Source organism: Pristiophorus japonicus, chromosome 22, assembly GCF_044704955.1.
Source record: "Pristiophorus japonicus isolate sPriJap1 chromosome 22, sPriJap1.hap1, whole genome shotgun sequence".
NCBI classification, from domain to species: Eukaryota; Metazoa; Chordata; class Chondrichthyes; family Pristiophoridae; genus Pristiophorus; species Pristiophorus japonicus.
This window is the reverse complement of record NC_091998.1, coordinates 12449097-12475527: the sequence shown is the minus strand read 5'-3', so window position 1 is coordinate 12475527 and position 26431 is coordinate 12449097. Positions and strand designations below refer to the sequence as shown.

Here is a 26431-nt window from a genome sequence, read left to right as displayed (position 1 = left end):
GTGTGTGTGTGTGCGCGTGTGTGTGTCTGTGTATGTGTATGCCTGTGTGTCTGTGTGTGTGAGGGTTTTGTGTGTGTGTTTGTGGGTCGGGGTGTGTGTGGATGATGACGTGTTTGAACAGTAACTGCCTGCCCCATTGCAACCACTAAACTTAAGCCCAGCTGATCTTCATAATTTTAAAGATTTAAAAGTGTCTGGTTTTTTATAAACTTGTTGTCAGCAATTCTGTTTGAAGGCTCGGGTTCTATAATGGGTCTTTTCTCTCTGCACAGCTCTCCTGTCATCGTGGTGCGAGGACTTAGGGCGACTCTTGCTACTTCGCCACCAGAAGAGCCGGCAGAACGACACCCCTGGTAAACTGCCCATGCAGCCGCCCATGAACCCTATGAACTCCATGAAACCAACACTCCCCCCTGGGCCCCACAGGTCAGTTACTCCAAGATCACCTTGTATACAGCCCCCTCCCCTAGCTGCAGAGACCGTCTGCTGCCTGAAGCTGGAGGGCTGGTGTATTCATTGGGAATAAAACTATAGAGTCAAATGTCCATAAAAGGAGATGCAGCAGTAAGATACTCCGTGGTAACTTGGCACAACGGAATGCTGTGACCGGAGCTTTAAGGGTTAATACTTTGTTAACACAAGGATGTGAGCAACTTATTGCATGGACCGTTAGTGATCCACTGGTCTCCGGAACCGTTAGTGATCCACTAATCTCCGAGGCCGATGGTAATCCACTGATCTCAGAGACTGCTGGTGATCAAACGCAGGCAGCAGAAAGAGCGTGCGGCAAACCAGTCCCACCCCTTTCCCCCACCTGTGACCTGGACTGTGGCTCTCGTATTGGACTGTTCAGCCACCTAAGGCTCAATTTTCCCCCAAGTATTTTTTTAGCGTACTTGAAGAATTATGCCCGATCTTTTTGGGGGACCCAAGTACGGAAAAAAAAGTGTTGTAAGTTTCCCTGTTGGATCTCTACATTTTGCATGGCCTAACCCGAGTGGGGTGGAGCCTTGATCTGCGCCAAAAAGATCAGGCTGCCATGGTGACCAGGGACACAATGCGAGCGGAGGCCGCAGTGAAGCATACAGCCAGCTCCCAACACATTAAAAGAATCGAAAAATACATAGCAGCAACTTACCTCCAACCCCACCCAAAGGCTGTCCGGTCCCCCCTCTCTATCTATCTCTCTATCTCTCTCTCTCTCTCTCTCTTTCCCCCCCCTCTCCACCCCCGACCCATTCCGTGGAACCGGACAGCCTTGCTGTGTGTGTGAACCGAGAATGGGACTGGACCGCCTTCAGGCAGAGTTGGAGGTAAGTTGTTGCTATGTGTTCTTCAATTCCTTCAGTGTGTCCGGGCATCAGCTGCGCCGATTTCCTTAACTCTAGGGAAGGTTTTTCAGGACAGGCCACATACGCTGGCCTAATCAGAACTGGAGTAACTCTCAGCTGGCCAAACTTCCAGAAGTGGCGCAGGTGGCTGGTTATGGCCCCTTTGGCTGAAAAAAAACTGACAAATTCGTAACTAACTGAGTTACGCTGGTGCAAATTGATTGGGGAAACTGGGGATTTTAAGTTAGGCCAGAAAAGGCAGCCTGCTCCAAAATTTTCTCCAGTATTTGATCCCTAAGAGTGGAAGCAAGTCTTCCTCAATTCTGAGGGACTGCCTATGATGATAATAAAGATCCCCATAACTGTTGTTGACCCACTGATGCCCAGGACTGTTTGTGATCTGCTGATTGCTGTGACTATCTTGTTCCTCATGAATAGAATACAAGTAAGAGGAAATTAAGAACATAAGAATTAGGAGCAGGAGTCGGCCATTCGGCCCCTCGAGCCTGCTCCGCCATTCAATGAGATCATGGCTGATCATCGACCTCAACTCCACTTTCCTGCACTGTCCCCATGTCCCTTGATTCCCTTAATATCCAAAAATCTATCGATCTCTGCCTTGAATATTCTGAATGACTGAGCATCCACAGCCCTGTTGTGACCGAACTGCACAGGGCTCTGGCCAGACCACACCTTGAGTAAGGTGCCCATTTCTCATCAACGAGGTGCAAGGGAGACATTCGAGCATTGGAGACAATGCAGAGAAGGGCCATACGGCCTGATCCCTAGTGTCAACAGTCAGACTTGTGAGGAAAGACTGGAGAAACCTGGGCTTTCAGCCTGGAAGGTGGCGTCTGAGAGATGATCTTCTAGAGGTGACTGAGATAGCTAAGACAATGGAAACGGTGAATGCGGGATATTGCTTGCGAAAGGAGGACATGCTCAAACTAGTGAAAGGGAAATTTTGGACAGATGTCAGGAAATTTTTCATCACGCAGTAATTAACATATGGGATGGATTTCCTGGAAGAGGAGTGAAGACCAAGACTGTGGAATCTTTCAAGAACCAATTGGATGATGCAATGGGGGACTTCAGGGTCATTCTGGGTTCCTGAACTAAGATGGCCTGATTAGTCTTCCTCATCCATAACCATCGTGAACTTGTGAACCATTTTAACTGCAACTGTATTTAACCATTACTTATGAACAGATATGTCCTTAATAAGTTAATAATAAAGTTCTTCATATTAGCTGTCTCTTTGCTGCTCTAAATATCCCTACTACCTTAAATGCAGCCCCTACCATTCAACATACCGTGAAGATTGCCATGGGAGATCTGCGAGTATGTATCTTGCTCATGTGTCGGTCCATCAAACTTCAAAGTTTCAAAAGTATTTAGAAGCGAGAGGAAGAAAGCCAGTCAGTTCCTACTGCAATGCCTTGATTTCAAAATTCTCATCCTCGCCCCTCCCTATCTCTGTAATCTCCTGGAGTTCAGGACTGGAACATCGGGTCCTTACTTGAAACATCTGTGAACTCATGTGGAAGCAAGTCATCCCCGTTCGAGAGACCTCCTATGATGATGAATCTCCTCCAGCCCCACAACCCCCCGAGATGTCTGCGCTCCTCAAATTCTGCCCTCTTGAGCATTCCTGATTATAATCGCTCAACCATTGGTGGCCGTGCCATCAGTTGCCCAGGCCCCAAGCTCTGGAACTCCCTCCCTAAACCTCTCTGTCTCACTATCCTCCTTCAAGACCTACCTCTTTGACCAAGCTTTTGGTCACCTGCCCTAATTTCTTATGTGCCTCAGTGTCAAAAAAATGTTTTTGTCTTCTCATCATCATAGGCAGTCCTTCGAAGCAAGGATGACTTGCTTCCATGCCAAAAAGGGATGAGTTCACAGGTGTTTCAATGAAGGACCTAATATTCCAGGTCCCGAACTACATCGTGAAGGGTGGAAGATGCCTGTGCTTGGATTTTTTTTAATGTGTGGTGACCGTTGCACACCAGCCACCACACGGGCTTGACAGAGCTAGGCCTTGGTCCAGTGGCAAGTGTTAACCAAGATTAACTGGAGACCAGCTCTGCTGCAATCCTGTGAAAAGCGCCTTGGGAATATTTTACAACATTAAAGGCGCTATATAAATGCAAGTTGTTTATTTTTAACCTGGATGACCAGGCCTCTCCCTCGGGGTAGGAGTGAGGGATTTCCAAGCATCTGCCAATGTGAGGAAACTGGCCTCCGCAATGGATCTCCAGTTGACCGAGAGTTGTTCCAGTCCAATATGGGCTCGGCAAGGCTTGTTCACGCCACTTGGGACATCCGTTCATTTTCAGGACCGTTTTTTGAGGAGGCTCAGAATTCTGAGCCTTGGAGTATGATTGCAGGGAAATGGTTTACAGGGATGAGCGGAGAAGATTGTCCTGTGGTAATTGTTTCTCTCTCTTCCGCAGCGATGGGTCATTCACCTACGACCCTGTTCCTTGGCAACAAAACACAAGTCAACCACCAGGGTCGTTGTCTGTAGTTACGACTGTGTGGGGAGTCACAAACACATCACAGAGCCAGGTAATGTCAGATCTATAATGTTGCTCTGCTGTTAACTTTTAAAGTACGGATTTGGATTGTTTTCATCCACCACACAATCGGACAATCTTTCATGCAGATAATAAATAAAAGGATGTGAAAGTAATCTTGTCTTTTACAGCAACACAGAAGCAAAATACTGCGGATGCTGGAATCTGAAATAAAAACATAAAATGCTGAAAATCTCATCTGTGGAGAGAAAAACAGAGTTACCGTTTCGGGTCGGGACGAGATTTCCAGCATTTTAGGATTTTATTGTCTTTTACAGCAACTTTTTCAATGCAGTTGCATTAGGTATCGTCAGCCCACTACCCTAAAACACCTGAAAACCAGCCGCTAGCCTCTACCAATGGCCCAGTTGGTGAATGCAGAACAACCCACGTCGACCCACAAGGTCTTACGCTACACCTTCCTCTGTGCCGAGTGAGCTAACCTTCGTCAGGATGGCAGCATCAATTGGTTTCCCTGCCCCATAAAAACCAACCAAGGTTGCCACGACATGCAATTGCAAAATATGCGTCTTACGAATGTTTTTTTAAAATTATTCCTTCATGGTAGAATTTACAGCACGGAAGGGGGCCGTTCGGCCCATCATGTCTGTACTGGTCAACAAACAGCGATCCAGCCTAATCCCACTTTCCAGCTCTTGTTCCGTAGCCCCGTGCAATACGGCACTTCAAGTGCACATCCAAGTATTTTTTACGGCTCCGGTTGGGGTGGAGTGTAGAATGTTTCAGTATAAGTGCAGTTGTCGCAGTTGTGTGAGGCGGACTGGTTGGGCTGGGTGCTCTTTGCTTTTCCGTCATTGTTCATCGGTTTATATGTAACCTTTAGGGCTGCTGACCAAGGGCCGTGGGGCTCTTTGTCGGACGGCGCGGACACTGTGGGCCGAAATGGCCCCTTTCTGCGCTGTAAATTTCTATGTTTCTAAATGCGATGAGGGTTTCTGCCTCTACCACCCATCCTTTCAGGCAGTGAGTTCCAGACCCCCCCCCCCCCCCCACCAGCCTCTGGGTGAAAAGTATTTCTCCTCAACTCCCCTCTAAACCTCCGACCAATTAGTTGAAACCTATGACCCCTGCTTATCAACCTCAGTTTCATTTTCCATGTACCTCTCAATGCATTTACTGTTCTTTTCCTGCAAGCAGGTGCTGGGAAATCCGATGGCAAACGCAAGCAACCCCATGACTCCAGGAGGCAACCCGATGGGTTCCGGGATGTCGGCCAACAATCCCGGGATAAACTCGCCTCAGTTCGCCAGCCAGCAGCAGCAGTTCTCGGCGGGCAAGGGCGGCTCCAACCAAGCGTACATGCAGCAGGGCATGTATGGTCGGCCTAACTACCCCGGAAGCGGCAACTTTGGGAGCAGGTAAGGCGCGCTGTTTTGACGGGAGGGAAAGTACTTTCAGGATTCCCGAGGAACACCCGCGGTGCCGGCTAAACCCCAAAACAAATGGTCATTATTCAAACTCCAGCAATGGAGGAGTGTGGAGAGGGCTGAAAATAACTCCGTCGGTGACACTGCGAGAATTTGTGCTCGTGTTTCTCAGCTTTCCAGCTTGAATAATTTTCGCACATCCTTTTTTGACCTCCTCTTCGGGCATTTTGGTGAAAGCGCTCCCAACAATTTATCAGCTTCTTTGTCCATCTGCCTGGACAATCTTCTCCAGCCAAGAGGCCAACATGTGGCCATCTCCCAAACCGCCATTCCTGCCCCTGGTCCAGGAGCCTCCTTGGCATATAACATTAGAAATCGGAGTAGGAGTCAGCCATTCGGCCCCTCGAGTCTGCTCCACCATTCAATAAGATCATGGCTGATTTGATCTTGGCCTCAACTCCACTTCCCTGCCCGCTTCCCATAACCCTCAACTCCCTTATCATTCAAAAATCTGTTTATCACGACTCGTGGCTTCCATCTACTAGATGATGCCAAAGGTCTTCACTCACTGCTCCCACTGATATAGAGCTGAGTTGATTATGTTACTTAAAAGAATCTTCTCTTCCCCGCCCCTCCACCAGCAACATAGCGTTCTTTAGCCGAGGGGGCAAGGAGACAACCCACATGTAAACAGGTCCTGGAAAGTGCAGAGGTTGGCTGGATTCTTCACATCCTCCTTCTGAGGTTGAGGTTGATCTTCACTCATCATCTTCTCAAATAAGTGGGAATATTGGAGCACGAACCTCTGCTCTTTCACTTTGTGCTTAGCACGGTGCATCCCCAATACGTTGTGCAGTGCCTATGCACTCTGAGGGGGATTGACAGAGTAAATGCTGAGAGGTTGTTTCCCCTGGGCTGGAGAGTCTAGAACAAGGGGTCACAGTTTCGGGATAAGGGGTCGGCCATTTAGATCTGAAATGAGGAGGAATTTCTTCACTCAGAGGGTTGTGAATCTTTGGAATTCTCTGCCCCAGAAGGCTGTGGATGCTCAGTCGTTGAGTATATTCAAGGCTGAGATCGAAAGATTTTTGGAGTCTAGGGGAATCGAGGGATATGGGGATCGGGCAGGAAAGTGGAGTTGAGGTCGATGATCAGCCGTGATCTTATTGAATGGCGGAGCAGGCTCGAGGGGCCGTATGGCCGATTCCTGCTCCTATTTCTTACATTCTTATGCTCTTCAGCAAGGAGGCTTAAGCCAGATCTCTCATCCCTGTGAAACTGCGGAAAGAAGTGTAACTATAAATGCTTCAGTGGCTTCAGTTGTGCTTTATTTTTTTTGCTGTTAAGAGGAACGATGACCTAATTGGGCATTGTTTGTTTTGCGTTCTCTTCCAGTTACCCCGGAGGTCCCAATGCCCCCGGCTCCATGGGGATCCCTCCGCACAGCCGGCCGCCGACAGACTTTACCCAGCCGGCGGCGGCGGCGGCAGCAGCGGCAGTTGCTGCCGCGGCGGCAACAGCAACAGCCACGGCAACTGCTACGGTGGCTGCACTGCAAGAGAAGCAGAACCAGGAGATGAACCAGTACGGACCGGTAAGGCGCCGTCTTTGTTGGAAGAGGACGGCTCTTGTTCGCAACGCGTGGCTCTGTTAGTCGAGTGCCTGAAGGCCGTGGTACAGCCACGTGTTGCCAGGAAGGTGCCCTTGGCAGCTTGAGGTAGCAGCTCTGGTTGTGTTAAAGAAAGAAAGATTATGCATTTGTGTAGCGCCTTTCACAACCTCAGGGCGTCCCATAAGCGCTTTACAGACAATGAAGTACTTTTGAAGTTTAGTCACTTCAGGAGAAATCTCTCTACCCAGAGAGTAGTTAGAATGTGGAACTTACTACCACAGGGAGTAGTTAAGTCGAATAACGTAGATAAGGAATCGATGGATATGTTGATGGGGTGAGATTAAGAGGGCTGGGAGGAGGCTCGTGTGGAGCATAAGCACCGGCATAAACCATTTGGGACGAATGGCCTGTGTCTGTGCTGTAAATACTTTGTAATACAGGAAATGCAGCAGTCAATTTGCGCACCGCAAGCTCCAACAAACAGCAATGTGATAAATCACTAGATAATCTGATTTTTTTCCCCTAATATTGAGGGATAAATATTGGCCAGGGCACCGGGGAGAACTCCCCTGCTCTTCTTCGAAATAGTGCCACGGGATCTTTTACGTCCAGCCAAGAGAGCAGACAGGACCTCGGTTTAATGTCTCATCCAAAAGACGGCACCTCCGACAGTGCAGCTCTCCCTCAGTACTGCACTGGAGTGTTAGCCTACATTCTCTGGAGTAGAATTTGAACCCACAACCTTCTGACTCGGAGGCGGGAGTGCTGCCCACTGAGCCACTGGCTGGCGCGGATTAGATCGCAGCTTGTACATTAGTTCTAACCAAAGTATTTCCCCTGCCCCCCGCCCCCGGTGTTTCTTGTTAAAGCTCCTTTCTCAAGGTATGTTCATCTATTTCAGATGGGTCCAGCGCAGGCTTACAACAGTCAGTTCATGAACCAACAGGGTGCCCGGGGCCCTTCCTCCATGCAAGGCAGCATGAACCCAGGGGGCATGGGCGGTGGCATGACCCCATCCAGCATGAGCGGGCCACCCATACCAATCAGCCAGACCAGACCGCCAGGGATGAACCCGGTGTTTGCATCCCACAGCCAGCGAGTGGCACAGCAGGGGTACCCAGGCCCAAGACCATCGCAGCAGATGCCTATGCAGGGAGTGAAGAGGCCATACCCAGGCGAGGTGAGCAGAACTAAGGTAGAGATCTGATGAGTAGCAGGCATCAGCGGCGATGCAGTATTCCAGAACACCGCTGATAGATTAACCAACTTGCAGTCATTCAAGTTTAACAATGCGTGCATCATTTAGTGTGACCTTCTCAATCATTGAAATGTCCCACAAGCAGATGAACATAAGAAATAGGAGCAGGAGTTGGGTTATTTGGCCCCTCGAGCCTGCTCCGCCATTCAATAAGATCATGGCTGTTCTGATCTTGGCCTCAACTCCACTTCCCTGCCCGCTCCCCATAACCCTTCACTCCCTTATCGCTCAAAAATCTGTCTATCTCCACCTTAAATATATTCAATGACCCAGCCTCCACAGCTCTCTGGGGCAGAGAATTCCAAAGATTCATGACCCACCGAGAAAAGAAATTCTTCCTCATCTCAGTTTTAAATGGGCGACCCCTTATTCTGAAACTATGCCCCCTAGTTCAAGATTCCCCCACGAGGAGAAACATCCTGTCTGCATCTACCCTGACAAGCCCTCTCAGAATCTTATACATTTCAGTAAGATCACCTCTCATTCTTGGTTTAATTTTGGCTCTTGAGTACAACTTTTAGATATTCACATTTTTCCGTCTTTTCCCCTCTGCTATTTGGAAGTATTTTTAATTTCTTGCCCACCCCATTCTCTGTGTGTGTCGGCGGCTGCTCTCCCTTTTACAGGTACGGTAGCATAGTGGAGTAATGTTACTGGACCAGTAATAATCCAGAGACACGAGTTCAAATCCCACCACGGCAGCTGGGGAATTTAAATTCAGTTAATTAAATAAATCTGTAATAAAAAGCTCGTGTCAGTAATGGTGCCCATGTAACTACCGGATTGTCGCAAAAACCCAACTGGTTCACTAATGTCCCTTAGGGAAAGAAATCTGCCGTCCTTACCCGGTCTGGCCTATGTCTGACTCCAGACCCACAGCAATGTGGTTGACTCTTAACTGCCCTCTAAAATGGCCCAGCGAGCCACTCGAGGGCAATTCGGAATGGGCAATAAATGTTGGCCTTGCCAGCGACGCCCACAACCCGTGAATGAATTTTTTACAAAGAACTTGGCCCCATTCGAACCTCACCTTCCCGACTAAATTTCGGCGCTCTCGAGTCATTCCGACGCTGTGCACTCAGCAGCCAGTGTCAACACACCATCGCGTCTGCGAGAGTGGTGCCGCAAGGGTGTTCTTCAATCTGCTTTAGACAGCCGCTTCTCCCTTAACGCTGACTTCATATCTGGGACTTCTCAACAAATAGCTTTATCACATTTTGTACATTTTTTTTGCAGCCGAGTTATGCAGCACAGCAGTACGGACCAAGCAGCCAGTTTGCCAGTCAGCCTGGGCAATATCAGACGGCCAACCCCCAAAGGCCCATCACGTCGCCCAGTTACCCTGGTCAGAGGCTGCCTGGACAGCAAAACACAGGCCAGTACCCTCCGCCTCCAGTCAACATGGCTCAGTATTACAAGGTAAAGGCATGATTGGCTGATTTGCGTCTGGCGTATCTCGGTGTTTGATCTGGTGTTGAATTAAATGCTGACCGCTAATTTTTTGTTTCACCCTCCCTTCCCTAACTCCCAACAGGCAGAGCAATTCAATGGACAGAACAACAGTTTTGCTGGAAGCGGATACACCTACAGTCAGAGCAGTCTGAATGGGGTAAGTTCTCGATGGAGGATAGGTGCTCCTCCGTCTCTTGTCAGCACTCTAGTGCCTAACACTCTTGTAGCTGCTTTTTCTTTCGCCTCTTTCAAAACAGGAGGACGATTCTCACTGCTTAATTTCTGTAAGAGCTTATTGCAGAGCAGTCTGAGCATTGGGAAGGGGGGGCGGTGGGGGGGTTGGGGCGCTAATGGTCACACGGTAAACGACACAGGTTCAGGTGGGGCGTAATATTTTAGTTGTTTGCACATCACTGATGGCCAACGGCTAGATTGCCCGCACAGATTATTTATTTGGCCAACACCTGACAAGGCTAGCCCCCCAACTGTTGCATCCAATGTCATCTGGGAGCAGCAGCTGGTTGGTGGGGTGGGGGCTGCAATTGGCTTCAGCACCACACTCTTTTCCCCCCCACCCCCAGCTACCGGATTCGGGAGGGGCCGCTATCGGTGGGGATCTCCCCTCGCTTGCCATTGAATGGTCCTTGCTGGAAGGCTCACTGGTATGGGACAGGTGAGGACAGGATCGCCAGATCCCTATCCGTCACAACCAGCCTTTGCATGCCCCAATTTTAACTCTTCCCATTCGCCGGAAGCCACGGTTGGGATGGGGCAAAGAGGGGAAGGATGTACCTTCCCACCCCACCACTGCCCTATTTATTCCACTGCCTTCCCGCCCGGAGCTGGACACCAGAAGGACAGCAGTAGCGGGATCCTATGCACATGCAGATGGGGTAACTTGAGTCCGTGGCCCGAGCAGAGGCAGATTTCCCTTGAGGCCAGCTGTGTTGGGCGAGGGATCGTGGGCCAGAAGAGGCCCAGGCAAGTTTATAATTTTAGGTTTTCCTGTGGCGGCCAGGAGGGGCAGGAGTGCTCGTCAGGGCCCTGTAAGCCGTCAGGCCTCCCTTACACTGGGATCCCCCACGCCCCTGCCCAAACCCTGATTTCCCTCCGACCTCCCTTACCTGACCGCCGGGGACCAATCCCGCGGGTCTCTGCCCACCTGCGACCTTCCTCTCCTGCCCGCCGGCTGGATTAGTGAGCCTGGCCGCGTTCGGGTGGGACTCCGCGCTGGTTGCGATAATGAGGCTGGACCAGGCCTCCACATCCCCGGACTCCCCCTTCCGGGTGCACCGCCCAATTCGAGGCTCGCACGCACCGTCCTCCCCTCCCTCCCCACCCCCCAAATTAAAATCTAGCCTAGCTGTCTATCTCACAGCTGAAGAATGGTCACTTGGATGAGGTACAAGGGCGGCTGGGAAACTGTAGTCCAGCAATCAGTAAGCCCTTCCAGCAGAGAAAGGGGGTAGAAAATTTTAACAGGTGTGCGTTGGGGAGGGGGAAATGTCATCTCGCTAAAGATTAAAGGCTTTTTCCCCCCTTTTGTTAGAAGCGATTGAGAGTCTTTTTCCTGCAACCTAATACTTTAAAAACATTGGTTACAAGAACAGTTGGAAGGCCGTCTATAAGTTCAAAAACAGCTGCAAAAATGCTGAACGCTTCAGTTCTTTTTTTTGCACATTTGGTGCATTCCGACTGCCATTTTTCTGGAGCCGACAACGAGAGCAATTTCCAACGTCTCTCCTCAATTTTCATCCTAAATTGGACAGACGGACGGCCCAGTTCACCTGGGATATTCCCAATTGGAATCTTGATGAAGAGTTGCGAAATGCTGGCCACTGAAAATTGCAGTAAACAGCAAGCTGTGTCAGTCCAGCCTCTCTCTCTCCCCCATTCCCCCCCCCCCCCCCCCATTCTTTATAGGTCCCATCACACATCACCACGACTCCCATTTAAACGCATGTTAACGTGCATATAAATGACACCAGTCGTGATGGTTCAAACTCACTATTTCTTTTCTCATTGCAGTTTTATTTTTATTTGGTCTGGTAGGGTTGCATGATCACACGAGAGAGAACTAACAGTTTTCAATGAATGCAATCTGAGAGTATTTTGAGTGAGCCCTTGCATGTTTATGTGAGCATCTATCTCATTGCATCACTGGGGGACGTTTTTGTCCCGTGGTCTGTGAAAGCCCGCAGGTAGGTACAAAGTGTCTCTCTCCTGGATCTTCTACTTGTAATATTTCCTGCTGATCACTCTTGATGGTGTTTTTCTTTTTGTTTTTGACGTTTTGCATGCTGTTGCTGCATCTGTCTTCTGGCATGTTTCATTCATTAATAGCTAATACTTTACTGGAGTTCCACTGTGGGGACCAACCCTGTAAATGAATCCATCACTTAAAATGGCATCACTGTTCTCCAGTGATCTAGACAATGGTTGGAACGATTGTGAAATCAGAAACGCACAGTAAACCATTTGAGAGGGGAAGGATAGAATTGAAAGAGGGGTACAGATAAAGTTGTATCTGTTCTGTAATGTTGGTCTATCATCTTTAATTGCTCTGTATATGTTGGACGTTTATTCCCAGATATGTGTCATTGGTAATAAAATTGTCTTCGTTTGTGCTTAGTTCACAGTATTTTGGACATTTATTTGAGTCTAGTTGTGTTACTGGTACTTTTTGCACCACTGCTAAAATTCTCTGAATTTAATCCTTTCCTTCTGTCTTGGTGGGCCCTATAGTTCAGATGCCAGATTCATAGTCATCCCTTTTTCCAATTGACGCACAGTTTTCTCTTTGCACCCAATTCCAGCATTTCTGGTTTCCAAACTCCCACATTTTTTTGTTGTTACTGCCCAGCGATGGCCGCACCCTTTGGAAAGTAAACCAAACTTCCAAATAAGCACAATTCTAAAACAACTCTCTTTCTCTCTCTCGACTTTAATATGTGGGAATGCACCAATGACTATGTAAGCTCTTGGCAGAACAACACGTTAGGCCTCCCTGATGCTATATGGTTATCGGTGCCTTCTCAATGATGCGACATATATTTCTAAGGTTATGTCACATACCGAAAGCAATGCTTTTGCTTTTAACTATGGAATAACAATGTTGAGCTAGCAAATTTTTACAGTACAGTAAAACTGCCAATTCTGTTTTTCATTACTAATCAACACAATAATTGGAAACGTCCCATCCTCTTCTGATCGCTGACTGCCTGAGTAGTGTCCTCTCTGTCTCTCCATCACAAATGCTGGGAGTGGAAAAGAAACTAAAGTAAGATTACATTGTTCTTACTGATTCTACTCCACACATTTAAAAAAAAAAATACATTGCTAAAAAAAAACAAGCATTTTTTTTGTTAATTAAGCAAATTGACAGCTGATATCTGTTCAGTTACATAGCTGACATTTTACAAGACCACAGGGTATCTGAGTACTAATATCTCCAGGAGAATGTAATGAGAGTTGTCTTCTCAGATGTGAAGCTTTTTTTTTTATAAAAAAAAGAAAAAGTTGGGAAATGTACCTTTTGAAGGGCCAAAGCTCGTCCGGTATACTTGAGTAGGGATGACCAGGAGGGAAATCGAGAGATCGCAGCTCGGGGGTTGGGTTTCAGAAGTTTGGAGATGGTACACGAAAGGGAAGATTAAGCAGATGGTACATGAAAGGAAGATTAAGGGGAGGCTTCAGCGATCATGGGAAAGAATGAGTTGGAGTGGGAGATGTCATGACAAGGTCTCGAGGATATAGTGAAAGAAAAAGAAAGACTTGCATTTATATCGCGCCTTCCACAACCACCGGACGTCTCAAAAGTGCTTTACAGACAATGAAGTGTAGTCGCTGTTGTAAAGAGGAGGACGAGCTAGCAGGACAGCATGTATGGAGCTCAGGAGGAACAAACGGAAGTAAAATTCAGCAAGACAGAAAAGTCAAGAAAAAACCCAACTTGCTACCTAAAGGATAGTGCAATAATGTGAGACAGTCAGTTTAAAAATGATTGCTTTTTAAATAGAAAAAAAAAATGTCTTTAATCTCCTTTCCCCTCCAAATGTCACGAAGGTGAAACTATTCAGCTGAGACAAAGCCTAAACACTTCTGGTACCTGGAAATTGCACGGTCAATACAGAAATAGTTCAAATCCAATTTTTGAGAGCTGCCAACTGCACTTTGGAACCTGTTCATCGCTCTGTCCTGTGCCCAGGCGCTGGGAATTTTCTCAGTCTGAAATGTTTCTTCATTACAGCTGACAGGTTATAAGAGGAATGTGATTAATGGGGATGGGCCCCTTTCAATAACAGATTGTGTCATTAGATACCAGTTGGTTCTCAGTGTATGTAGGTCAGTTCTGATGGCTTTTGTTCAAAGGGAGAGGGTTCTCTGTGATAAAGGGACGGTTTAATTTCCACCAGATTGCCCCAACTGTAGCAGCTTTCTCTGAAAAGTGAATAAAATCAACCGTTGACAAGATTTTGGAAACGGTGCAAAAATTCTACCATAGTTTCGGTGGATGAATAGTTGTTAAATTCTGCATGATACAGTAATTGAGGAATGTAGGATCACCGTGGATCTGATGCATGACAGTACACATGATTCCTGCAAAGTTCTCAGTACAGTCATCACGCCTTTCTTCTTTCTTTTAGCCGCCGAGGTCTGTGGCAAGCTATCCTCATTCTCCTGTACCGGGAAATCCCACTCCGCCTATGACTCCAGGAAGCAGTATTCCACCGTACCTGTCTCCCAACCAGGACGTGAAGCCGCCGTTCCCACCTGATATCAAACCCAATCTGAGCTCCTTGCCTCCACCACCTCCAAGTGAGTTAGGTGACACGGACAAAGCGAAATGTGTGGGTTTTTTTAAACTGGGATTGTGATGTGATGAAACACAGGACCCAACTCTTCAGTTTTCCGCTTCTTACTTTGTAGGCCTGAATAATGTAATGGTCAGCTGCTCCAGAAGGGGCTTGGTACTTCAGTACGTAAAATGGTCATAAATATTGCTTTGATTATGCCCCACAGAGTGGCCGAGAACCATTGCAGAGTCCATTATCAGACACTTGAAGGTAGCGTTTCCACAGCGGGTGCCCCGATCTCCCTCGGTCGCTTTGGCCGAAAAACCCGATGGAAACGGCCATTTCTGCCTTTACTCCGGTGTTTCGGCTGAAGTTACGACGACCAGGAGAATGCCCCCAGAGGTCACTGGCGTTGATCTCGGGAGATTTCCCCCTCGGAACACTAGTAGACCATTTGGTCTGTTGATGTTTGTAAGCCATGCCGCCTAATTCACAATTCCAAATCTGTTCTCCATTTCCCCTTAATAGCCTCAATTCCCATGCAAGTATCAAATCACCCTTTGAACCCCTCGCTTGACTTAAGCATCTGTGCGGGGGACGGGGCGGGGGGTGAGTTCCCTTGAGGCTTCTCTCGCTGTAGGCCGAGATCTCCGCGGAAGTTACAGAAGTGGAGCAGAAGCTGCAAGGAAATGGAACCCCCACAATCGTCCTGCGAAGCGCATTCCACATTCTCGCCTCCCTTTGTGTGCAGGTGTTTTTGCCGGGTTTGCTTTTAATGGACTTAGCTCTAATTTTAAAATTATGCCCGGTGTTCTGTGTCAGTGTGTGAATCGAGGACCATTCGAGACTGCACAGGAAAAACAGTGACATTATAATAGAAAGGTGTCCATAAATCTAACGGCAAATCTGACTGAGTTGTTTTAATCCGTTTGTACGGAACTCCCCATGAGTATGAACGGAGATCACTTAAGAAAATTAGTGGGGTTATTTTCATAACATATTTTTCCAACCTGAAACATGCACAAATCTTCTGTGTGCAAGTCAGGCATCTGAGCCGATCGCGGAGTGCAGTTAAAGAGTGAAGTTTAAACTTCACTCTTTAACTGCACTCCGCGATCGGCTCAGGTGCTTGACTTGCACACAGAAGATTTGTGGATACCCTCTGGCTTGGGTTTGTTAGTTTCACAATCCACAAAGGCCCTGAACAGCTCGATCTGCCTGGCCTTAGTGTCAGTTCAATGGGAAGGAGAAAAGAATGGCAGTCATGGCAAATGGCTGCCGGTTGGTTCTTCCGGAGTCCCGACTTCGAAGGTGTAGAATTTATTTGTAACACTGCCACCTGTGAAGCAACCAAACCAGCTTGCCTCGATCGGGTGACGTTGGTCAGTTGTTAACCATGTGGAGGTGGTGTTTCTTATCTCTGGGATGAGGTTGCAAGGGAGGGGGCAGTGGAAGGAAAAAAAAAATTTTTTCCGCCTTTGCCAATTTAAATTCTATCTTCTGTAGGACATTCGTGGAGTAGAGTTAGTGGCGGCCCTGGTGAATTCCACGGCCCAGGCTGTTCCACTCTCCCAGATAGGAGAAGGTGTACAGCAGCAAGCTGTCGGTGGGTGGGATGGAGAGAAATGTTTCCATTAACGTGACACTCTTGTGATGATATGAAAACTACGTTTTTACTGTACTGCAGATGCAAAAGGGAAAGTTGACACTTTCTCTCCCTCTTTGGTCTCAGCCAACGATGAGCTCCGGCTGACGTTCCCGGTAAGAGACGGCGTCGTTTTGGAGCCCTTCCGACTGGAGCACAATCTGGCTGTCAGCAACCACGTCTTCCATCTGCGGCAGTCTGTGCACCAGACATTAATGTGGAGGTGAGAGCGCAGAAGGGAAGGACTTGCATTTACGTGGCGCCGCTCACATCCTCGGAAATGATCTGGTTACGCAGTGTAGCCACTATTGGTTTGCACGCAAAACCTGTAACCAGTTTGTGCACAGCAAGATCCCACAGAACAGCAATGAGAGAAAGGACCAGTGAATCTGTTCGGATGATGTTGGTTTAGGGATAAATGTTGGCCAGACACCAGGACGAATTCCCCTGCAATGATCCCCCTAATTTTGCCGGGGGGAGGGGTGCGAGGTTCCTTCAACAGGCGTGCGGCCCATTCAAATTTCCATGCGTGCACGAAATCTCCCATTGGAAAGCCGCACAGCTTAGCAGGAATGTTGCTCCACTACTCTTATTCCAATAATGCCATGGGTTTTTCTACAGCCATCTGAACAGGCAGATGGGGGTCGCAATCTGGGCCTGAAATGACATGTTTACTCCTGTCCCTGACTGTACAGCGCACCATTCATGTCGGACTTGGTGCAGACAATCACGACTGCTGTCCGAATTGCGCTGCCAAATGCCTGTTTCCGCCCATGCTGCTAGATTGTTAGCACCTGCTGTGCAGGGACTTTGACTCCAAATCAAAGAGACAACCCAAAATTGCTGGCAACTGAGTAACAGGGTGGTCGCCTTCAGTCCCCACTACACATTGCCGCATCTCCAATCCGTCCAATTCATTCGAAGGCTGGAACTAGGATATTTCTGGGTAAAACCAGAGGTCCCTTCAACGCCAAATGTCGCAGCATGTCCTCGAGCTGGGTTTTGTATTCAAATGTTGGTGTCAACAGCGGGCAGGAGATTCTGCCTGCACCCGCCGCGCTCAGATCTACAATGGCAACAACGCTCCGCACTTTCAAGGGTTCTCCGAGCTGCCGTCAGATCTCCGCCAGCAATCCCATTAAGCTATGCGGCCGAGGAGCGATCTGGAGGTCCCACACCGGCTTTTAAATGGAAAAACCGCGCATGCGCACAAATTTGAATGGGTTGTGCAGCCTGTTAAAGGGGTAGCACACCCAAAAACAAATTAGAGGGAACAATTGGTCTCCCGTTACATCTTGATGGCTGCGTTATTTTCACCATCATAAACAGGGAAAGCAGCATTTGGAGGTTGTGGCTCTCCATTGTAACGCTGCAGGACCCCATAGATCCAATATGAAAGTACTAAAACAAGACGGATAGTTTTTAGTCTGATACCCTGTTCTGTCTAACATGGGTTTGCGTTTCAGAACCAGTTTTGCTTGCTAAATGTACAGCAGGAGGGCTCTCATTGATTCCTGGGATGAGAGGGTTGTCCTATGAGGACAGATTGAGTAGATTGGGCCTATATTCTCTGGAGTTTAGAAGAATGAGAGGTGATCTCATCGAAACATATAAGATTCTGAGGGTACACTGACAGGGTAGATGTTGAGAGGTTGCTTCCCCAGGCTGGAGAGTCGAGAACTAGAGGGGCACGGTCTCATGATAAAGGGTCGGCAATTTAAGATTGAGATGAGGAGGAATTTCTTCATTTAGAGGATTGTGAATCTTTGTAATTCTCTACCCTAGAGGGCTGCGGATGCTGAGTCATTGAGTAATTCAAGGCTGAGATGGAGAGACTTTTGCACTCGAGGGGAATCAAGTGATATGGAGATAGGCGGGAAAGTGGAGTTGAGGTTGAAGATCAGCCATGATATTAAGTGGCGGAGCAGGTTCAAGGGGCCATATGACCTACTCCTGCTCTTAATTCTTATGTTCTTATTGACCCGGGGAAGAGGAAGGAATTCCTCCCATTCTCTGTTATCCACATTCTTATGCTCACAAGGCTGCTGTGAACAAGGCACATTAAACAACACTGACACAGGTCAGACTGATGGCTCCGCGAGTTTATCTGGCGAGCAGCTGAGGCGCAGAGTCCTGGAAGCGGATAGGTTGAACCCCCAGTCTGCGTTGAGTTAGCTGATTGTAGGCGGGGTGTTGGTCAGGATTCAACCATTGGCCTCAACGTCCCTGACTTAGGCAAGAGAAGATTAATTGGGCCCCCATAGCTTACGATCGCCATCCAGTGGCCCCTGCTAGAAGTGCACGTGTGGTTGTTGGGCAGGATTGGACTCCATGGTCACGTACTCACCAATGGGCATCTGAGCAATACACTGGAGCGTGTCTGGCATCTGTGGGACTCGGGAAGGAGTTAAAGGCTTCAGGAAAGGTCGGACAGAAATGGTGACAATACATTGCTGGTCGCCTTACAGCAGGCTGCAGACAGTGATGTTCCAGTTTCCTTCAAAGCGCAAGTGTCACTCCACAGACGGGGGAGGTTTTGAAGGAAGCTGGAATATCTTGTGTGGACGATCTATTTCAGCAAGCTACAAACACAATGGACTCGTGTATTGGCTCCAAAGCAAGGCGGGCTCCAGTTTCTTCAGTGGAGCTGGGTTGAGTCTCTGTGGGGGCAAAGCGGCCAAATCGCAATGCTGAATATATGCGGCTCTGGTCTAACATTTTGTGTTACCAATGCTAACGCGCATAACCTCTGAAGTGAGAATATACATGCAATCTGTTCCAGGTCTGACTTGGAGCTTCAGTTTAAATGTTACCACCATGAAGACCGGCAGATGAACACAAACTGGCCGGCATCTGTCCAGGTCAGTGTGAATGCAACACCCCTCACCATCGAGCGAGGTGACAACAAGACTTCTCACAAGCCCTTGCATCTGAAGCATGTCTGTCAGCCAGGAAGGAACACCATCCAGATCACAGTCACTGCTTGTTGCTGTGTAAGTATGACGACCTCTGTGACTTTGTCTTAGTTTGTATATCTGTATAAAATCCCTTTTTTTTTTGGTTCGTCCTTCTTTAAACTCTCTGCTCTGTGTGCTGCCTGAGAGGGCAAGGAGATGATCTGCTCCAAGGCCTCTACAAATTCTGCCAGGGCACACAAAACAGCCACAGGATCGCTCCCACTCGAAGATCCTTTCCCTCTTTGTGATGGTGCTTGTGGACTTGGAAAGGAGCTGGAGTTAGGGCAAGGGAGCCTGCATGCCCATCACTGTGATGGCACACTGCTGCAGCATCCCCTCAGACTGTGCCAACCAGTGGCATTCTTCACAGAAACAAACAATAAATACATTTTGAATTCTTGAGAATCATGGCAACCATTTAAAAAAGACATTTATTTAAAAATGACTGCAGTCAGAATAAAGTCTGTCACATTTTCCCTACAATGTGAGTATTTCTGCACGAGTGAGTGATTATCTCAGTTCTCAATCTATTGGTAATGGCACGCTTGTGCAAGGAGGAATTTCCTGCTGTCTTATTTACTCAGCTGTTTAGTACCACCCTGGCTGCCAGCCTCAGCCATCTGCCGATACATTCAACAGAACAAATGTCAATTGTTCGATTGACACGTTTTTTTCTTTTCCTGCATTGCACTGCCACACAATGCTCCCACTTAGTCACAGCGGCCTGGAATTTCCTGCTGGGAGGCAGCAGGGTGTAATCGGCAAGTGACACAGAAATTTATGAGCGTTGTGATGCCCATTTTGTCGATGGCAATGTACGCCAAAACCTCCTGCATTATTAGCATTGACGGACCGTAAAAACGGGCATGAACAAGCGGAATCAGCATAAACAATCATGGGCCTGAAGAAAACACAGAACTCACACCTCCTTTAAGTATGATCATTAAAGTTTGAAGCCATCTAGCCGTCGTTCATGCACATTAAACACAGCAGTTTTAAGAAAATGGATTCATGGAAGCTTTCCAAATTTTAATGAAACTCACACTGATGCCATTAAAAATGCATTCAGAAAAATAGAAGATACAGTGCAGATCACAGTGAAGATAAATAAGGAAGATCGCTTCAAAAATTCTTTCCTGCTGCGCCTAAAATTCGGGAGGTAATTTCACACCTGTTTTGAACCAGCTTAATTGCAGGAAACTCGCGTTTACAATAGGGACGGAGCCATTATAATGAGCCATGACTGACGTGTTCGGTCACAGGACTTGATGAATGGGCATAAAAGATCGGGTGTGTTGCGTTGTACGTGTTAGTATGTACGCTTACGGCTGAAAGGAAATTCGGGTATGTCGCGTTAGTACATGTGCAACACGCTTACGGCTGAATTTTCTCGAGCTTTTTATGCCGGAAATTGGCTTTGTGCCCTGATTGCGTGTGTCTTTGGGCGCAGTTTCACAGGAAATTCTGGCCCGGCGTGTTTGCAGTACAAAGGGCAAGAGTGGTTCTCCCATTGTGATGGCGAGTTGCAGGAAGCATTAAGTTCCGTATATGTTATGCATAGAAAGGAAGAGAAATCAGAGATAGCAAACGGATTTGGAAAGTGTTTTGTGAGATGTGCCGGGAGACTATAAAGGAAGTGTGTGTGTTTTTTGGTGTGGTTCTTGGGACATTTTCAAATTGTGACGTGCACTGTACACAAGACTTATTAATTCCTTACAAATTTCCCATGGTTAGTCAGATGTGGCCGTCGCTGGCAAGGCCAGCATTTATGGCCCATCCCTAATTGCCCCTTGAGAAGCTGGTGGTGAGCCGCCTTCTTGGACCACTGCAGTCCGTGTGGTGAAAGTGCTCCCACAGTGTTGTTTGGGAGGGAGTGCCAGGAATTTGACCCAGCAACTATGAAGGAACGTTGTAGGAAAAATGGCAATATATTTCCAAGTCAGGATAGTGTGTGACTTGGGTGGGGAACTTGGAGATGATGGTGCTCCTATACGCCTGCTGCCCTTGTCCTTCTAGGTGGTAGAGGTCGCGGGTTTGGGAGGTGCTGCCGAAGAAGCCTTGTTGTGTTGCAGCAGTGCAGCATATGCTGTTTTATAATGAAAGGAGCATTATTATCATAGAGTGCAAAGTATTTAGATTTCAGCATGGAGTTTCTTTTTTGTCATTTGATGTATCCACAATGTATTTACAGCATTCAAAGAACTATAGAGGCTGCCATTCTGTACACGATACACTTCTACATATATCACAGTTTCATTGCTACCTGGGGAATAACATGATACTGTTGTTACCAATTCCTTGTGGTTTCTGACACGGTACTGATCCCGTGTGCGTTCTCTCTCTCCTTTCAGTCGCACTTGTTTGTACTGCAGTTGGTGCACAGACCGTCAGTCCGATCGGTGCTGCAAGGCTTGCTGAAGAAAAGGCTCCTTCCTGCTGAACATTGCATCACCAAAAGTAGGTGTACAGAGATGGTGTTTTACAGAATGTGTGTGAATTTTTGTTCAGCTTTTGAGGAGCTCTTGCCTCACACACTGAGAAGGGGTTGCAACCGATTCGACACCATGCCTTCGGGAGCGAACAATTCGATTTCCGTAACGCAAGTGATGTACTTTGATACTAATTATGCTGCAGTATGCTTTTTTGGTGCTCTTGCAAATAATCTCACCAAAAGTCACAGGGCGGATAATTGGGAGGGGAGGGGCAGTGGAGACCTTGTTGCTGTCCTGCTACAGAAGAAATCAAGCCCTTTGCATGTTAACATACAAACAGATACACCGTTTTGGGTACTGTTGAGGGGGATGACTCATCAGGAGAGAGCAGCAGCAGCCAAGTTAATGGCACCGTGGGTGGCTCTGCTGCACAGGAGGACAGAAAAAAAGAGTGGGAGAGCTATAGTGATAGGGGATTCGATTGTAAGGGGAATAGATAGGCGTTTCTGCGGCCGCAACCGAGACTCCAGGATGGTATGTTGCCTCCCTGGTGCAAGGGTCAAGGATGTCTCGGAGTGGGTGCAAGACATTCTGAAAAGGGAGGGTGAACAGCCAGTTGTCATGGTGCATATAGGTACCAACAATATAGGTAAAAAATGGGATGAGGTCCTACGAGACAAATTTAGGGAGCGAGGAGCTACATTAAAAAGTAGGACATCAAAAGTAGTAATCTCAGGATTGCTACCAGTGCCACGTGCTAGTCAGAGTAGGAATCACAGGATAGCTCAGATGAATATGTGGCTTGAGGAGTGGTGCACAAGGGAGGGATTCAAATTCCTGGGACATTGGAACCGGTTCTGGGGAAGGTGGGACCAGTACAAACCAGACGGTCTGCACCTGGGCAGGACCGGAACCAGTGTCCTAGGGGGAGTGCTTGCTAGTGCTGTTGGGGAGGAGTTAAACTAACATGGCAGGGGATGGGAACCTATGCAGGGAGACAGAGGGAAATAAAATGAAGGCAGAAGCAAAAGGTAGAAAGGAGAATAGTAAAAGTGGAGGGCAGAGAAACCCAAGACAAAAGCAAAAAGGGCTACATTACAGCAAAATTCTAAAGGGGCAAAGTGTGTTAAAAAGACAAGCCTGAAGGCTCTGTGCCTCAATACGAGGAGTATTCGGAATAAGGTGGATGAATTAACTGCGCAGACAGCAGTTAATGGATATGATGTAATTGGCATCACGTAGACATGGCTCCAGGGTGACCAAGGCTGGGAACTCAACATCCAGGGGTATTCAACATTTAGGAAGGATAGGCAGAGAGGAAAAGGAGGCGGGATGGCGTTGCTGGTTAAAGAAGAAACTAATGCAATAATAAGGAGGGACATTAGCCTGGATGATGTGGAATCGGTATGAGTGGTGCTGCGGAATACCAAAGGGCAGAAAACGCTAACAGACCACTAAACAGAAGTAGTGAGGTTGGAGACAGCATCAAACAAGAAATAAGGGATGTGTGCAATAAAGGTCCAGCAGTTATCATGGGCGACTTTAATCTACATATTGATTGGGCTAACCAAACTGGTAGCAATGCGGTGGAGGAGGATTTCCTGGAGTGTATTATGGATGGTTTTCTAGACCAATATGTCGAGGAACCAATTAGAGAGCTGGCCATCCTAGACTGGGTGATGTGTAATGAGAAGGGACTAATTAGCAATCTTGTTGTGTGAGGCCCCTTGGGAAAGAGTGACCATAATATGGTAGAATTCTTTATTAAGATGGAGAGTGATACAGTTAATTCGGAAACTAGGGTCCTGAACTAAGGAAAGGTAACTTCGACAGTATGAGGTGTGAATTGGCTAGAATAGACTGGCAAAGGATACTTAAAGGGTTGACGGTGGATAAGCAATGGCAAAGATTTAAAGTTCACATGGATGAACTTCAGCAATTGTACATCCCTGTCTGGAGTAAATATAAAACGGGGAAGGTGGCTCAACCGTGGCTAACAAGGGAAATTAAGGATAGTGTTAAAACCAAGAAAGAGGCATATAAATTGGCCAGAAAAAGCAACAAACCTGAGGATTGGGAGAAATTTAGAATTCAACAGAGGAGGACTAAGGATTTAATTAAGAGGGGGAAAATAGAGTACAAGAGGAAGCTTGCAAGGAACATAAAAACTAACTGCATAAGCTTCAATAAATATGTGAAGAGAAAAAGATTAGTGAAGACAGACGTAGGTCCCTTGTAGTCGGATTCAGGTGAATTAATAATGGGGAACAAAGAAATGGCAGACCAATTGAACAAATACTTCGGTTCTGTCTTCACGAAGGAAGACACAAATAACCTTCCGAATGTACGAGGGGACAGTGGGTCTAGTGAGAAGGAGGAACTGAAGGATATCCTTATTAGGCGAAAAATTGTGTTAGGGAAGTTGATGGGATTGAAGGCTGATAAATCCCCAGGGTCTGATAATCTGCATCCCAGAGTACTTAAGGAAGTGGCCCTAGAAATAGTGGATGCATTGGTGATCATTTTCCAACAGTCTTATCGACTCTGGATCAGTTCCTATGGACTGGAGGATAGCTAATATAACACCACTTTTTAAAAAAGGAGGGAGAGAGAAAACGGGTAATTATAGACCGGTTAGCCTGACATCAGTAGTGGGGAAAATGTTGGAATCAATCATTAAGGATGAAATAGCAGCGCATTTGGAAAGCAGTGACAGGATCAGTCCAAGTCAGCGTGGATTTATGAAAGGGAAATCATGCTTGTCGAATCTTCAGGAATTTTTTGAGGATGTAACTAGCAGAGTGGACAAGGGAGAACCAGTGGATGTGGTGTATTTGGACTTTCAAAAGGCTTTTGACAAGGTCCCGCACAAGAGATTGGTGTGCAAAATCAAAGCGCATGGTATTGGGGGTAATCTACTGACTTGGATAGAGAACTGGTTGGCAGACAGGAAGCAGAGAGTCGGGATAAACGGGTCCTTTTCAGAATGGCAGGCAGTGACTAGTGGGGTGCCGCAGGGCTCAGTGCTGGGACCCCAGCTCTTCACAATATACATTAACGATTTAGATGAAGGAATTGAGTGTAATATCTTCAAGTTTGTGGATGACACTAAACTGGGTGGCGGTGTGAGCTGTGAGGAGGACGCTAAGAGGCTGAAGGGTGACTTGGACAGGTTAGGTGAGTGGGCAAATGCATGGCAGATGCAGTATAATGTGGATAAATGTGAGGTTATCCATTTTGGGGGCAAAAACACGAAGGCAGAATATTATCTGAATGGCGGCAGATTAGGAAAAGGGGAGGTGCAACGAGACCTGGGTGTCATGGTTCATTAGTCATTGAAAGTTGGCATGCAGGTACAGCAGGTGGTGAAAAAGGCAAATGGTATGTTGGCCTTCATAGCTAGGGGATTTGAGTATAGGAGCAGGGAGGTCTTACTGCAGTTATACAGGGCCTTAGTGAGGCCTCACCTGGAATATTGTGTTCAGTTTCTGGTCTCCTAATCTGAGGAATGACATTCTTGCTATTGAGGGAGTGCAGCGAAGGTTCACCAGACTGATTCCAGGGATGGCTGGACTGACATATGAGGAGAGACTGGATCAACTGGGCCTTTATTCACTGGAGTTTAGAAGGATGAGAGGTGATCTCATAGAAACGTATAAGATTCTGACGGGACTGGACAGGTTAGATGCAGAAAGAATGTTGGGGAATTCCAGAACCAGGGGACATGGTCTTAGGATAAGGGGTAGGCTATTTAGGATTGAGATGAGAAGAAACTTCTTCACTCAGTGAGTTGTTAACCTGTGAAATTCCCTGCCGCAGAGAGTTGTTGATGCCAGCTCATTGGATATATTCAAGAGGGAGTTAGATATGGCCCTTACGGCTAAGGGGATCAAGGGGGATGGAGAGCAAGCAGGAAAAGGGTACTGAGGGCATGATCAGCCATGATCTTATTGAATGGTGGTGCAGGCGCGAAGGGCCGAATGGCCTACTCCTGCACCTATTTTCTATGTTTCTATGAAATGTCTTTATCCGCTGTTTGAAGCGAGGCATTAACCCGATGGCACTTCTGTCAGAATAGACAAAGGAGTTGTATACAAAGCCGTCATGCGTTCATGTATTATTTTTTTGAGGCATTAGGATGACCTGGTGGCTACAGCACAGGTTCACTGTAGCGCTCAAGTAGAGAAAAGCTCTCCCATCAGTTTACAAGGTAAAAAAAAAATGAAAGCTTCTGCATTAACAACTGTCATTGGGTAACATAATTAGCTTGTGAATAATAAATCAGAGAGATTTATTACTTACAGTTGACCTTAGACCCAGCTCACTTGGGAACAATCCAAACAGCCCCCCATGACTGAATAGCCCACTGATGTCCACTCTCTAATGAATAAAGCTCAATTGGATGAGGTATTGGAGGATGGCTAGTACTGAGCTGTATGAGCCGCTGTCTTCGGGAGCGGAGAAATTCAAAAATAATTTATTAAGGACCTACTTTTCAGGGGGAACTAATCCAGTGGGGAAAATGCACGCCATCTGAATTGGCCAAAGCCAATGGTGGAAAATTTCTCTCTGTCCTTACATACAGGAAAGGTGTTCCAGAGACAGCAAGGAGTGAGTCATCAGCTCTGACATCAATTTAATCCCTTTACAAAAAAAAAATTCTCTCCAATTCTTTCCATTCCCGTCCTGAAAGCATTGACTACTAGGCTAGCCTGTGGCTTGATGGCATCAATGGCCCATGTGTGAGTCCTACCTGTGGAGGGTGTCACACCTGAGCCCTCACCTGGTATCCACAAATAAGCTGTGCAATGGTCAGGATCAGGAATCTTTACCAAGTTTTTTTTTCTCATCTTTGACCCAAAAAGCCCATATCAGACTTGGGATCGTCCTGTTCTGTGTGGCTCTGTGACAGAAACTTAGACCCTGAAATTCCTTGGGGGTTCTCCGTCATACCTTCTTTGGGAGACCAATGAAAGACCCA

At 47.3% G+C, this 26431-nt stretch overlaps 1 protein-coding gene and 1 long non-coding RNA gene across 12 annotated transcripts in view; one reads left to right on the top strand and one right to left on the bottom strand.

Moving 5' to 3' along the window:
* The window catches only part of zmiz1a (zinc finger, MIZ-type containing 1a), a 457231-nt gene that overhangs the window by 414617 nt on the left and 16183 nt on the right, over positions 1-26431 (top strand). For 9 of the 11 annotated variants that reach the window (XM_070865635.1, XM_070865640.1, XM_070865641.1 and 6 more), the window contains 12 exons: positions 273-426; positions 3788-3902; positions 5069-5289; positions 6694-6892; positions 7812-8090; positions 9405-9587; positions 9703-9777; positions 12850-12900; positions 14267-14438; positions 16104-16284; positions 18844-19054; positions 21370-21475. In XM_070865635.1, coding sequence (XP_070721736.1) covers positions 273-426; positions 3788-3902; positions 5069-5289; positions 6694-6892; positions 7812-8090; positions 9405-9587; positions 9703-9777; positions 12850-12900; positions 14267-14438; positions 16104-16284; positions 18844-19054; positions 21370-21475 — 1947 coding nt within the window. The remainder of the gene's footprint in view (positions 1-272; positions 427-3787; positions 3903-5068; positions 5290-6693; positions 6893-7811; positions 8091-9404; positions 9588-9702; positions 9778-12849; positions 12901-14266; positions 14439-16103; positions 16285-18843; positions 19055-21369; positions 21476-26431) is intronic. The other 2 variants (XM_070865642.1, XM_070865646.1) reach the window with 1 other exon arrangement.
* LOC139234864 (uncharacterized) overlaps positions 11630-26431 on the bottom strand; it is a 55222-nt gene continuing 40420 nt past the window's right edge. The window contains exon 3 of the long non-coding RNA XR_011588353.1: positions 11630-12877. This is a non-coding gene — a long non-coding RNA (uncharacterized lncRNA). The remainder of the gene's footprint in view (positions 12878-26431) is intronic.